The sequence below is a fragment of the Mobula hypostoma genome, chromosome 28, assembly GCF_963921235.1.
Source record: "Mobula hypostoma chromosome 28, sMobHyp1.1, whole genome shotgun sequence".
NCBI classification, from domain to species: Eukaryota; Metazoa; Chordata; class Chondrichthyes; order Myliobatiformes; family Myliobatidae; genus Mobula; species Mobula hypostoma.
The window spans coordinates 19,452,069-19,463,463 of NC_086124.1; the positions used below are offsets into that span (position 1 = coordinate 19,452,069).

The following is an 11,395-nucleotide window of genomic DNA, read 5'->3' on the forward strand; positions in this document are numbered from 1 at the left end:
AGAAATGAAGGAACGATGGATAGTAGCAAATTGGTGAAATTATCGATGGAACTAAGGGAATACAGACAGGCAGAAAGTAAGAATGAAAGACAAAGTACAGATATAAAGAAAACATACAGAGGATAAGACATTTTAATGAGCAGAAAGGCAAGAAAGACAAAAGGAAAGAAGGAGGAAGTGGAGAAAGAAAGTAACAAACGAAGAAAGAAACAAATAAAATAAGAGAGACGAAATTTATAAAGAAAAATAAAGGAAGTAGGGGAGCAAGAAACATACGACAGAAGGAATGGCGGAAATAAGATAAAGGATGGAGTGAAAGAAGGACGAAAGGTAGGAAAGGAGAAATGAAGGAAGATAGGAGAACATGATGGAAGCAAGGCAGGAAAAGTGGTAGGTAATATGGTCGGAGTTAAGGACAGGTAAAAAGGCATAGCGATGAAAAAGTTAATAAATGGAGGAGAGAAGGTAGGAAATAAGAATGGGAGACTGGAAAGAAGAAAGTAAGAAACGGAAGAATTTAGAAAGAAAAAAATTATAAACAAAGAAAAAGACAACAAGAAAGAAAGGGAATAAGGTGGGAAACAAGGAAGAAACGACGGAAGGAACGTCGGAAGCACAGAAGAAAAAACTGAAGGAAAGAAACGAAGTGCGGAGAAAAAGAAAGGAAGAAAGACGAATAAATCACAAAAAGTAAGGGAGAAAGAGAAGATGGATAAAAGGACTAAGGAAGGCTGAAAAGAAGGAAATTAGGACAATGATGGAAGCTGGACAGGATGAAAGGAAGGAAAGGTAGAAAGGCAAAAAGACAAAAAAGCAATGAAGACATAATGACGTAATAAATGGCAACAAGAGTAGATCATCTGGCCCGTCGTGCCCGGTCTGCCGTTCAATAAGAACATGGCTGATCTGTCCATGGACTCATCTCCAACTACGCTCCTTGTCCCTATAACCTATAATTCCCCTATCACTGTCCATCTTGTCTGAAATATATTAATTGAGGCAGCGTCCACTGCTTTATTGGGCAGCGAGCTCCACAGATTCACAACTCTTTGGCAAAAACAGTTTCTCGTCATCTCCGTCCTAAATATTCACCCCCGAATCTTGAGGCTACGGCACCTAGTTCCAGTCCCACCTACCAGTGGAAACAACTTTTATGCCTCTGTCTTATCTATCCCTTGCATAATTCTACAAGTTTCTTTAAGAGCTACGTCTCATCCCCTCCAATAAAGGAGGAAAAGTATGAAAGAAAGAAAGAGAGAAAGGTAGAAAGAGAGAAAGAAAAAGAGAGAAAAGTTGGGAGAGTATGACAGAAGGAAAATTGCTGGAAGAATGGAAGGAATTAAGGAAATAAATAAGAAGGAAAGGACGAAAGAGAAAGAAAGACAGAAAGACAAAAGATTAACAAAACAAGGAAATCGAGAAAAAATGGGAAGGAAGGGAGGCATGAAGGAAGGATGCAAATAAAAGCAGACGAACAGACGTCCACCGAAATTTAGAAAGATGGAGTTACAAACAAAGATAGAAAGCTACAAGGAAACAAATGAAAGAATGGGATACAGATAGCAAAAACGAAGGAAGGAAAAAAGAAAGAAATATCATGAAACACGCAATGAAAGTATGAAAAAGGGAAATATAAAAGCTTAAAAAGTTCAAAAGCTTTAAATTCCTCAGGTCAATATCACAAAAGACCTGACTTGATCCAACCAAGCGGAGTCCACTGCCAGGAAGGCCCACCAGTGCCTGTACTTCGTCAGAAAACGAAAGAGATTTGGCCTGTCCCCTAAAACCCTCACTAATTTTTATAGATGCAGCGTAGAAAGCATTCTTCTAGGGTGCACCACAACCTGGTATGGAAATTGTCCTATTCAGGACCGGAAGAAGCTGCAGAAGATCGTGAACACAAACCAGCGCATCACACAAACCAATCTTCCGTCCTTGGACTCACTTTACATCGCCAGCTGTCGGAGCAGTGATGCCAGGATAATCAAGGATAAACCCACCCAGCCAACACACTTTTCGTCCCTCTTCCCTCCGGGAGAAGTCGCAGGAGTTTGAAGACACCTACGGCCAGATTTGGGAACAGCATCTTTCCAACTGTGATAAGACTGCTGAACGGATCCTGAACCGGATCTGGGCAGTACACTCCAAATATCCGGACCTGCTTCTCGGTTTTTTGGACTACCTTACTTTCCCTTTACTATTTTTTATTTATGATTTATAATTTAAATTTTTGATATTTACTATCGATTTGTACTCCAGGGAGAGCGAAGCGCAGAATCGAATATCGCTGTGATTGTACGTTCTAGTATCAATTCATAGGAGACAATAAAGTATAAAGTATAAAGTATAAAGTATAAACTATAAAGTATAAATATAATTATAGTAACTAATAAATGAAGTGTAGATTGAGCGAACTCGGCCTTTTCTCCTTGGAGCGACGGAGGATGAGAGGTGACCTGATAGAGGTTTATAAGATGATGAGAGGCATTGATCGTGTGGATAGTCAGAGGCATATCCCAGGGCTGAAATGGTTGCCACAAGAGGACACAGGTTTAAGGTGCTGGGGAGTAAGTACAGAGGAGATGTCAGGAATAGGTTTTTTACTCAGAGGGTGGTGAGTGCGTGGAGTGGGCTGCAAGCAACCGTGGTGGAGGCGGATACGATAGGATCTTTTAAGAAACTTTTAGATAGGTACATGGAGCTTAGTAAAATAGAGGGCTATTGGTAATCCTAGTCATTTCTACGGTAGGGACATGCAGTGGATGTGATCTATAGGGATTTTAGTAAGGCATTTGACAAGGTTCCACACGGTAGGCTTATTCAGAAAGTTAGAAGGCATGGGATCCAGGGAAGTTTGGCCACGTGGATTCAAAATTTGCTTGCCTGCAGAAGGCAGAGGGTGGTGGTGGAGGGAGTACATTCAGATTGGAGGATTGTGACTAGTGGTGTCCTACAAGGATCTGTTCTGGGACCTCTACTTTTCATGATTTTTATTAACGACCTGGAAAGGTGGGTTGGCAAGTTTTCAGACGACACAAAGGTTGGTGATGTTGTGGATAGTGTAGAGGATTGTCAAAGATTGCAGAGAGACATTGATAGGATGCTGGAGTGGGCTGAGAAGTGGCAGATGGAGTTCAACCCGGATAAGTGTGAGGTGGTACACTTTGGAAGGACAAACTCCAAGGCAGAGTACAAAGTAAATGGCAGGATATTTGGTAGTGTGGAGGAGCAGAGGGGTCTCGGGGTACATGTCCATAGATCCCTGAAAGTTGCCTCACAGGTGGATAGGGTAGTTAAGAAAGCTTATGGGGTGTTAGCTTTCATAAGTCGAGGGTTAGAGTTTAAGAGTCGCGATGTAATGGTGCAGCTCTATAAAACTCTGGTTAGGCCACACTTGGAGTACTGTGTCCAGTTCTGGTCACCTCACTATAGGAAGGATGTGGAAGCATTGGAAAGGGTACAGAGGAGATTTACCAGGATACTGCCTGGTTTAGAAAGTATGCATTATGATCAGAGATTAAGGGAGCTAGGGCTTTACTCTTTGGAGAGAAGGAGGATGAGAAGAGACATGATAGAGGTGTACAAGATAATAAGAGGAATAGATAGAGTGGGTAGCCAGCGCCTCTTCCCTAGGGCACCACTGCTCAATACAAGAGGACATGGCTTTAAGGTAAGGGGTGGGAAGTTCAAGGGGGATATTAGAGGAAGGTTTTTTACTCAGAGAGTGGTTGGTGCGTGGAATGCACTGCCTGAGTCAGTGGTGGAGGCAGATACACTAGTGAAGTTTAAGAGACTACTGGACAGGTATACGGAGGAATCTAAGGTGGGGGCTTATATGGGAGGCAGGGTTTGAGGGTCGGCACATCATTGTGGGCCAAAGGGTCTGTACTGTGCTGTACTATTTTATGTTCTATGTTCTATGTTCAGCACAACTCTGTGGGCCGAAGGGCCTGTATTGTGCTGTAGGTGTTCTATGTTTCTATGTTTCTAAGAAAGTTTAGAAGATAGACAGAAAGAAATTCACAAACACGAAAATGAATATGAAAATTAGAGACCCAACGGAATATAGATAGAAAGGAAGGGGAAAAGAAAGGAAAAGGTGATAGAAGTAATAAAAAATGAAAGGCTAGAGTGTTAATTGGGCGGAAGGATGGAAGGAATAAAAGAAATGAAAAGAGAAGGAATAGATGAAAGCTAGAAAGCTGTAATGGAAAAAGGAAATATAAAACTAAGTATAGAAATAAAAGTACAGGAAAGAGAAGAAAAGAAGAAAATTAGTAAAAAATTCATTTGGAAGAGAGAAAGAAACAAGGAGAGAAGTACTGGATGTAAGAGTCTGGAAGGTCAGAAGGAATGATGGTAGAAATAAAGAGCAAATATAAAACTGAAGAAGTATAGGTTACATAGATAAAATGAGACAGAAAAATAAAGGAAATCAAATGGTCAGAAAGCAAAGAAGACAAAAACTGACGAACAAAGATTGAAATGGAGAAAGGACGAAAGGAAGGGCAGTAGCAAGGAAGGAATGAATGACGGAAGATAGAATTTTTGAATGACAGAAATGAGAACGGACATAATTAAGGAATGTAGAGAAAAAGAAACAAAGAGAAAAGGAAAGGAGGGAAAGATAGTAGAAAGAAATAAGCAAAGTAGGAAGTAAAGGTGCAAAAAAGAAAGGGAGAAAGAAAGGAAGAAGAAAAATAGGGAAAAAACTATAGAAGAGAACAAACAAAGAATGAAAAAAGAATGAAGGAAGACGGAAGGAGGGAAGGAAAGAAAAGAGGAATGAAGGACGGGCAAAAGGAAGGTATGCTGGTAGGAAAACTGGTAGGAGAACAGAAGGACGACAAGACAAAAAGAAGGACATGAGAGATAAAGAAAGAAAGATGGAAATATTTATTGGAAGGAATAAGGGAGAAATGAAGAAAGAACGGACAGAAATAAAGAAGAAAGAAAGAAAAGATGGTAGAAATTGTGGAAAGTTAGAAAGAACGAAATAAAGAAGTAATGGGGACAAAGAGAAAAACATACAGAAAGGGGGAGAGATAACATGGATGGAAGGGAATGAAGGCAGAATGATAAAAAAGAATAAAGAAAAATAATGAAACAATGTAAAAACAAATAATGAAAAGAGAAAGCAACAAAGACAAAAGGAAGGAAAGAAAGGGTGGAAGGAAGAAAGGATGCAATTAAAATACAGGATAAAGAAGGGATAGAAATGGCTGGATGATGGAAGAAAGGCTGATAGGAAAGAATGAACGACATAAAAAATAAAACAAGATAGAAATATAGGCAGAACGTAAGTAAGAAAAGAATCACGAAAGAAAGAAATAACGTCAAGAAGAAAGGAAGCGAGGGAAAAAGGAATAAAGGAATGATCAAAGAGGAAGAAACGAATGAAAGAAGGAAGCAACGAGGAATTGAGGAAGGGACAGGTGGGACGAAATTTTGTTGGAAGGAAAGAAGAAAAAGATGAAGATGGATGCAAGGAAATTTGGGAAGAAATGAAGCTATAAAAACAAAACAGCTTGGAAAGGAAGGAGGGAAGAAATAAAGAAACAGAAAATAAATTAGGACAAAGAAAAGGTTGAAAAGCGAAAGGAGGAGTAAAAGGAAATTGGATGAAGACTGAAAAACTATAAACTGAATGAATTAGGGAAACAGAAAAAGAATGAAAGAAGGAAGCAGAAAAATCAAAACGGAACATGTCCAGAAAGATGCAAGGAAGGATGGTAGGAAATAAAGAAGAAATGCAAAATCTGAGGAAAAAAGAAGCAAAATGAATGAAAGTAAAGGTGAGAAAAGATGGAAGGAAAGAGAGAATGAACCTTCAAAGGAATACGCATGGAAAAAAGAAGGAATGATGATAAGAAAAGAGAAAATGAAACGTAGTAACATAAAGTGGAAGAACGATGGAATGAAGTTAGGAAGGAAGGAAGAATGGAAGGAACGGAGGATGAAAGGAAGGATGTACCAGGGAAGAAAGGCCACAAAAGAAGAAAAATAGAAATAGAAGAAGCACTCAACGAAATTTAGAAAGATAAGAAGTTATGAAGCAAACGGAAAGAAACGAACAAGCAAAGAAAGAAGGATGTGGACCTTTATCTCAGTGCACAGTCGATATGCCAGGAGTCTGTGTAGAGCACAAAACACCTGTTGTGAGGAAATGTTGATCCGGCTAGTATTTTTTTTCAATTTGGAGCGTATGATTACACGTGACTTCATTGCGGTGTACAAGAGGATACAAAGTATATGTCGTGAACAGTCAGCGACATTTACACAGGGCAGAAATAGCTAATGCAGAAAGGAATAATTCTAAGGTGATTGAACTGCAACACAATGACAGAGTTTGCTTTGTCTCAGAGGACTATTTAAATTAAGGCGGATCTGTAAAGCCATAGTATACATGCACGAGCGGTGTGTTGTGAAATGGGATCACGGGGAACGGTAGGCAGAATTTCAGGTGTCTATTTTGGTGTGGGAATCATCGCCATTGGTAAACCATTGAGAATGGGTCTTTATGCGTGTTTAGTTATTTATTGAGATACAGCACAGAGCAGACCCATGCAGTCCTTTAAGATGCAACACAAGCAATTCCCCGTTTTAATTTTAGCCTAATCACGGGACAATTTACAATGAGCAATTAGCCTACCAACCAGTGCATTTTTCGACAGTGGGGGAAAGCCGGTAAACTCTGTGGAAACACACGCGGTCATGGGAAGAACGTACAAATTCTTTATAGGCAGCGGAGGGACATCTTTCCGGATAACGGCAACAGCAGCTGGACCCTGCAGTGAGGGACATTCCGATAACAGCCACAGCAGGGAAACACTGTGGTGCGGGACATTCCTCGTGGTCTGAATAGTTATTAAAACAGATTACTTACCAATAGCTTTCTCGTCATATCGACGCTTGCCCAGGAAAGCAGACCGGGTCCTCTTTGTTCTAAGTTTTAGGGAATTTGACATGTCTCCGTCGAAGTTTTCTATTTCTCTTTTGAGGTGCGGCATGGAGATAATAGTATCGGAATGCATAGTAAGAGAACTGTTCTGTCGAGGGCCGGAACGACTTGCAGAGTAGTGTATACAGGCCAATCTTCTAAAGGAAACAATCTCGCTACTGTAACTTTCTATCTGCACTACCGTCGGCCTCGGGAAATCAGCTGGCATAATCAAAGAATCTTACCTCTCCGTTACACTCTTCATTCAGCAAAAGGTGAACCCGATTTAGAATGCGCACCAACATTCACTCTCTAAGATGGAAAGAGGAGGTTATTTAAGTACGTTATGTTTCTGGCATATTAATGCATGCCGCAAGTGATTATAACTTTTATTTTAAAACTGGACCAAATTACAGTAGGACGAGTATGCTATTAGCAAAGTTTTCCATTAAAACTGAACAGATATTTCGCTCCATTCCTCAGCTCCTCCCTGAACTTCCTCTGGGTCAATCCATAGATGCACGTGTTGGTGCAGGTACTGAGAAAGCGCGACATAAACCCAACTTGTTGAACGATGTATATTGGGGTGTTCAAATATTTGTCCGTGTAAAGAAAATTTTGTACCTGCCAGTTTACAGAATGCACTACATAGGTCATCCACAAAAGTACAAAGTTGCCTGATAGAGCGAACAGTAAAATCATTGACTTTCTCCGATTCTCCACCTCCGCATCCTTCTGATTATCGCTGTTGCTCCGGAGTCCCCGACGGATTCTGTTTGCCGCGATAATATGCCTTACAGTTAAAGCATTGAATAACAAAATTAAACAGATTGGCAATGACGGTGTTATTATAGTGTCAAACAATTCGTAGGCTTTCCACGTGGGTAAAGTCAAATATTCCTTTTTTAACACGCAGCTCCACGGTACGTTGTCGATTATAACGTAAGGCTCAACCACGAAATAAAAGGGGATACACCTCAGACAACCAACTACACATGCAGTCGTTATAACCACGGTTGCTGTTCTTTCGGTACAATATTTCTCTCGCAGCTTATAACAACATATCGCAATGCAGCGATCAAATGTGAAGAGTACTGTTAGCCAAACGGAACAGTCCATTGATGCCATTTTCATGGCTAGAGTCACAGAACACACTGGAGTAATAAGCATGAAATTAACAAGCGAATAGATATTATTAACCTGTTCCACTACAACGGCTATAACAACGACCATCATGTCAGCCGCCGCCATAGCCACCAGGTAACGGGTGATGCATTTGGAGAGACCACATCTTCCGCGGGACAGGATGACAATCGCGATTGCATTAACTTTAAAAGTAAGAGAAATAGACAGTTACAGAGTAGAAACAACACTGCAGATCGTCACGAGTCTTTGTCACTGCTACTGCTGCCCTCCTTATCAGCACGTCTAGTATTATACAGATTGGATTCGCATGGTTCATAAGATAGACTCTGCATACCAATGAGTTAGTGTCCTGAATAATTCGCAAGGGCCAGTATGAATCGATCCGGTACCGGTACCGTTATAATTCCACTGTTAGTCCTCCGCTACTTGTAATTCGAGCAGTGGTACTGAAAAAGTTCAGACATATTTAATTTTTTGCTGACCCTGCAGTGAGGGCGTTCTAAGCTAAGGAATTGTCTGTATTTGCATTGAAGTGTCTTTGCCTCATTCACGACTGGTAAGATTAAACTGAGAGGTTATTTTAACTTTATTCACAATGCTTTGTCTTTTTTAAAATTTACCTATGTTGAATTCATGGGCAAATATATTTCCGTTTCTTTATATTTTCATCTTAAAATTAAAGGATGCATTCACCGAGAGCCTGAGATGTTGGAAAGCCTTGACAATTGGCCTGAGAATACGCCTCGCTTTTTCTTTCAGGGCCTTGCACTACATTGGTCTGACTGTACTGCATTTTCCTTATCACTGCAACATTATATAATACCCTGGATGTACTGATCCACCTGGATGGGTTGTGATCATTGTACTTCACTGTGCCTCGTTATATATGTAAATAATAAACTGATACCAAATCAATACTGATAGGAATAACGAATTTTAAAACTATGAAATATTGATATATCAATAAAATATTTATAATTTACAGCTTACAGAAGTAAAATGAATTACTATATATGTTGCCCTTATAAAGCTTCACGTCCAGAATTCCTGACCAATCGCAACTGCCCTGCCCGGTAATTTTTAATCATATTCATCAGGAATCAGAGTCCTACACAACCGTACTCGGCTACACACCCAGATTTGGTCCGGGTGGATAAAGGGACAAACAGGTGCAAGGAGTATATGTTGGTATTAATCCACGTGGAATCGGGAACTGCAGATTTAAGATTAGATGATAAAAGAAAAAAGATTGCGAAAGAATAAAAGGAGAAGAAACGTTATCGTAGATTTGTAGACCCAAATTATTGTAATTCTTTTTTTATGTAATCTAAATTTTAAAAGTTGTAATTGGAACTTGACTCCCTCTCCGCCGAAAAAAAAACTGCACTTGTTTTACGCAGGAACATAACACAGTATAAATGAAATATAGTGGAGGCTGTCGATGAAAGTTTAAAATAAAGACAATATTCTGACCAACTGACATAATGGAATTACGACGGAAATGGACGTGAAAAGGCCTAATGTGAACTAGAACTACGAAGCCATGATAATGGTAACACTCAAGATGCTGGAGTAACCCAGCGTGTCTATAGACGCGACTTCTTACCGGGGATGCCAACGATTCCAAGTACAGGATAGTAAGCACTCGCTATATAGTGAATTGCTGGGTATCCCATTTTCTCTTCGATGCATTTATCAGCTCCAACAAAATTTGTAACTGTCTACATGAAATGTCATTGAACTATCAAGCACTTATAGCAAATTGGCCGGGAGGGGTTTGATGTGCTTAGCTAATTAGTGCAAAACGCCTCCTCTTTCGGGACAGCGAACTTACATTAAAAAAAAACGAAACAATTAGAATAAGCTATTTTTATTCACTGTGCCTCTGTATGTTAATTTTCTTTCCCCATGGGATATTAGAAAAAAGTCAATTTCGTGTCCCATTGACGTTATATTTTCGTAGGAAATATTGCAATATATTCTTTGTAGAACGATGTTTGAAATGTTTGAACTGGTTTACCTAGGAAACAACATGAGTTATAATTTGAGTCATTTAAACAACATGAGTCATTTAAATGACTATGATTCGAAACATTACTCCTGCTGCGTCGTCAAGAAGCAAATGTAGAGGAGATTATTTAGCTGCGGTAGATTTTGTTAAAACGAAGTGAGCAAAAAAGCAAAGGCGTTGCATATAAATAGGACCTGCAGTTACAAGGACAGATTGATATGCAAGGCCTAGTCACAGAGGAACGTAGGAGGCCGATGTGCGACATTTAGATGTTTATAAAATTACGAGGTGCTTCTCTTTCTTAGCGCAGGGAAGTCTAGAAGCAGAAGCCACCAATTTAAGGCGTGTTGAGTGGAAGGGAGAGAGTCTACGGAGATGAGAACCGTATAGAATAGAACAGTACAGCATATTACAGGCTCTTCGACCCATAATGTTGTCCCAACGTTCAACCTATTCCGAGATCAAGCTACTCCTTCCCTTCTACGTCGTCCACCAATTTTCGATCACCTGTTTGCCTATCTATTGTAAATGTTTCTGAAATGTTTCATTGTACCTACCTTTACTGCCACACCTGACAAGGCGATCCATTATCCCACCACTCTCTCTCTCTGTGGAAAACTTCCTCCTTACTTCCTTTCAATCTGTTTTAAATCCTGGCCCCTCGTATAAACAATTTCTGCCCTGGGAAGTTAAAATGTATCCAAGTAACCACTCGAACTATTCCTCTTATTGTATTGTACACTTCGAACAAATCACCTTTCATCCTTATTCGCTCCAAGGTGTAAAGCCCTAACTCTCCCAAAGTAGCCTCATACTTTCTAATGGAATGTCCGAGAGCACCCGCGAAGCTCTCCTTCTCAGACCTATCACTAACCTCATCGAAGTACTCCGCTCCCGACTCCAATTGGGCCTCTGCATCCTCAACAATATCTAAATCCAGGATCGTCAACGGCAGCAGCAGTCATGTTAATGGACAGTCCTTCCTGAATTTGGCACCCCGAGTATCCCGGCATCGGTGGTCAAAATATTGCCTGCACAGCCTGAGCGATCGCCTTTCCCTCTCCGCAGCAGAAAGGTCCCACTGGCGATCAAAAGCCAGCCTTCCACTCCATAGCAGAGAGAACCCAACACCGATCCAAAAGCAGGCAGCCGGCTCGCACCTTCCGCATTATTCTCAATGTTTCAATCTCCCTCGTCGTTTTAGTCGGTGAACAATTTGACCTTTAATCAACTTGTGCTCCATCCCGCTGCCTTCTCGCCACGAGGATCGTTCACGCTGCCTCTGCCTCCCGGAATCC

The 11,395-nt window shown here is 40.5% G+C and overlaps 1 protein-coding gene across 1 annotated transcript; it reads right to left on the minus strand.

Moving 5' to 3' along the window:
• Positions 1-7,372: 7,372 nt before the first annotated feature.
• Positions 7,373-8,191, minus strand: LOC134338742 (probable G-protein coupled receptor 139). Its single transcript, XM_063034784.1, has one exon. It carries the CDS (start codon positions 8,189-8,191, stop codon positions 7,373-7,375), a length of 819 nt encoding a protein of 272 aa, XP_062890854.1.
• Positions 8,192-11,395: the final 3,204 nt, after the last annotated feature.

Coding starts and splice junctions, on each gene's coding strand:
- LOC134338742 (XM_063034784.1), bottom strand. CDS start 8,191: ATGGCGGCGGCTGACATGATGGTCGTTGTTATAGCCGTTGTAGTGGAA.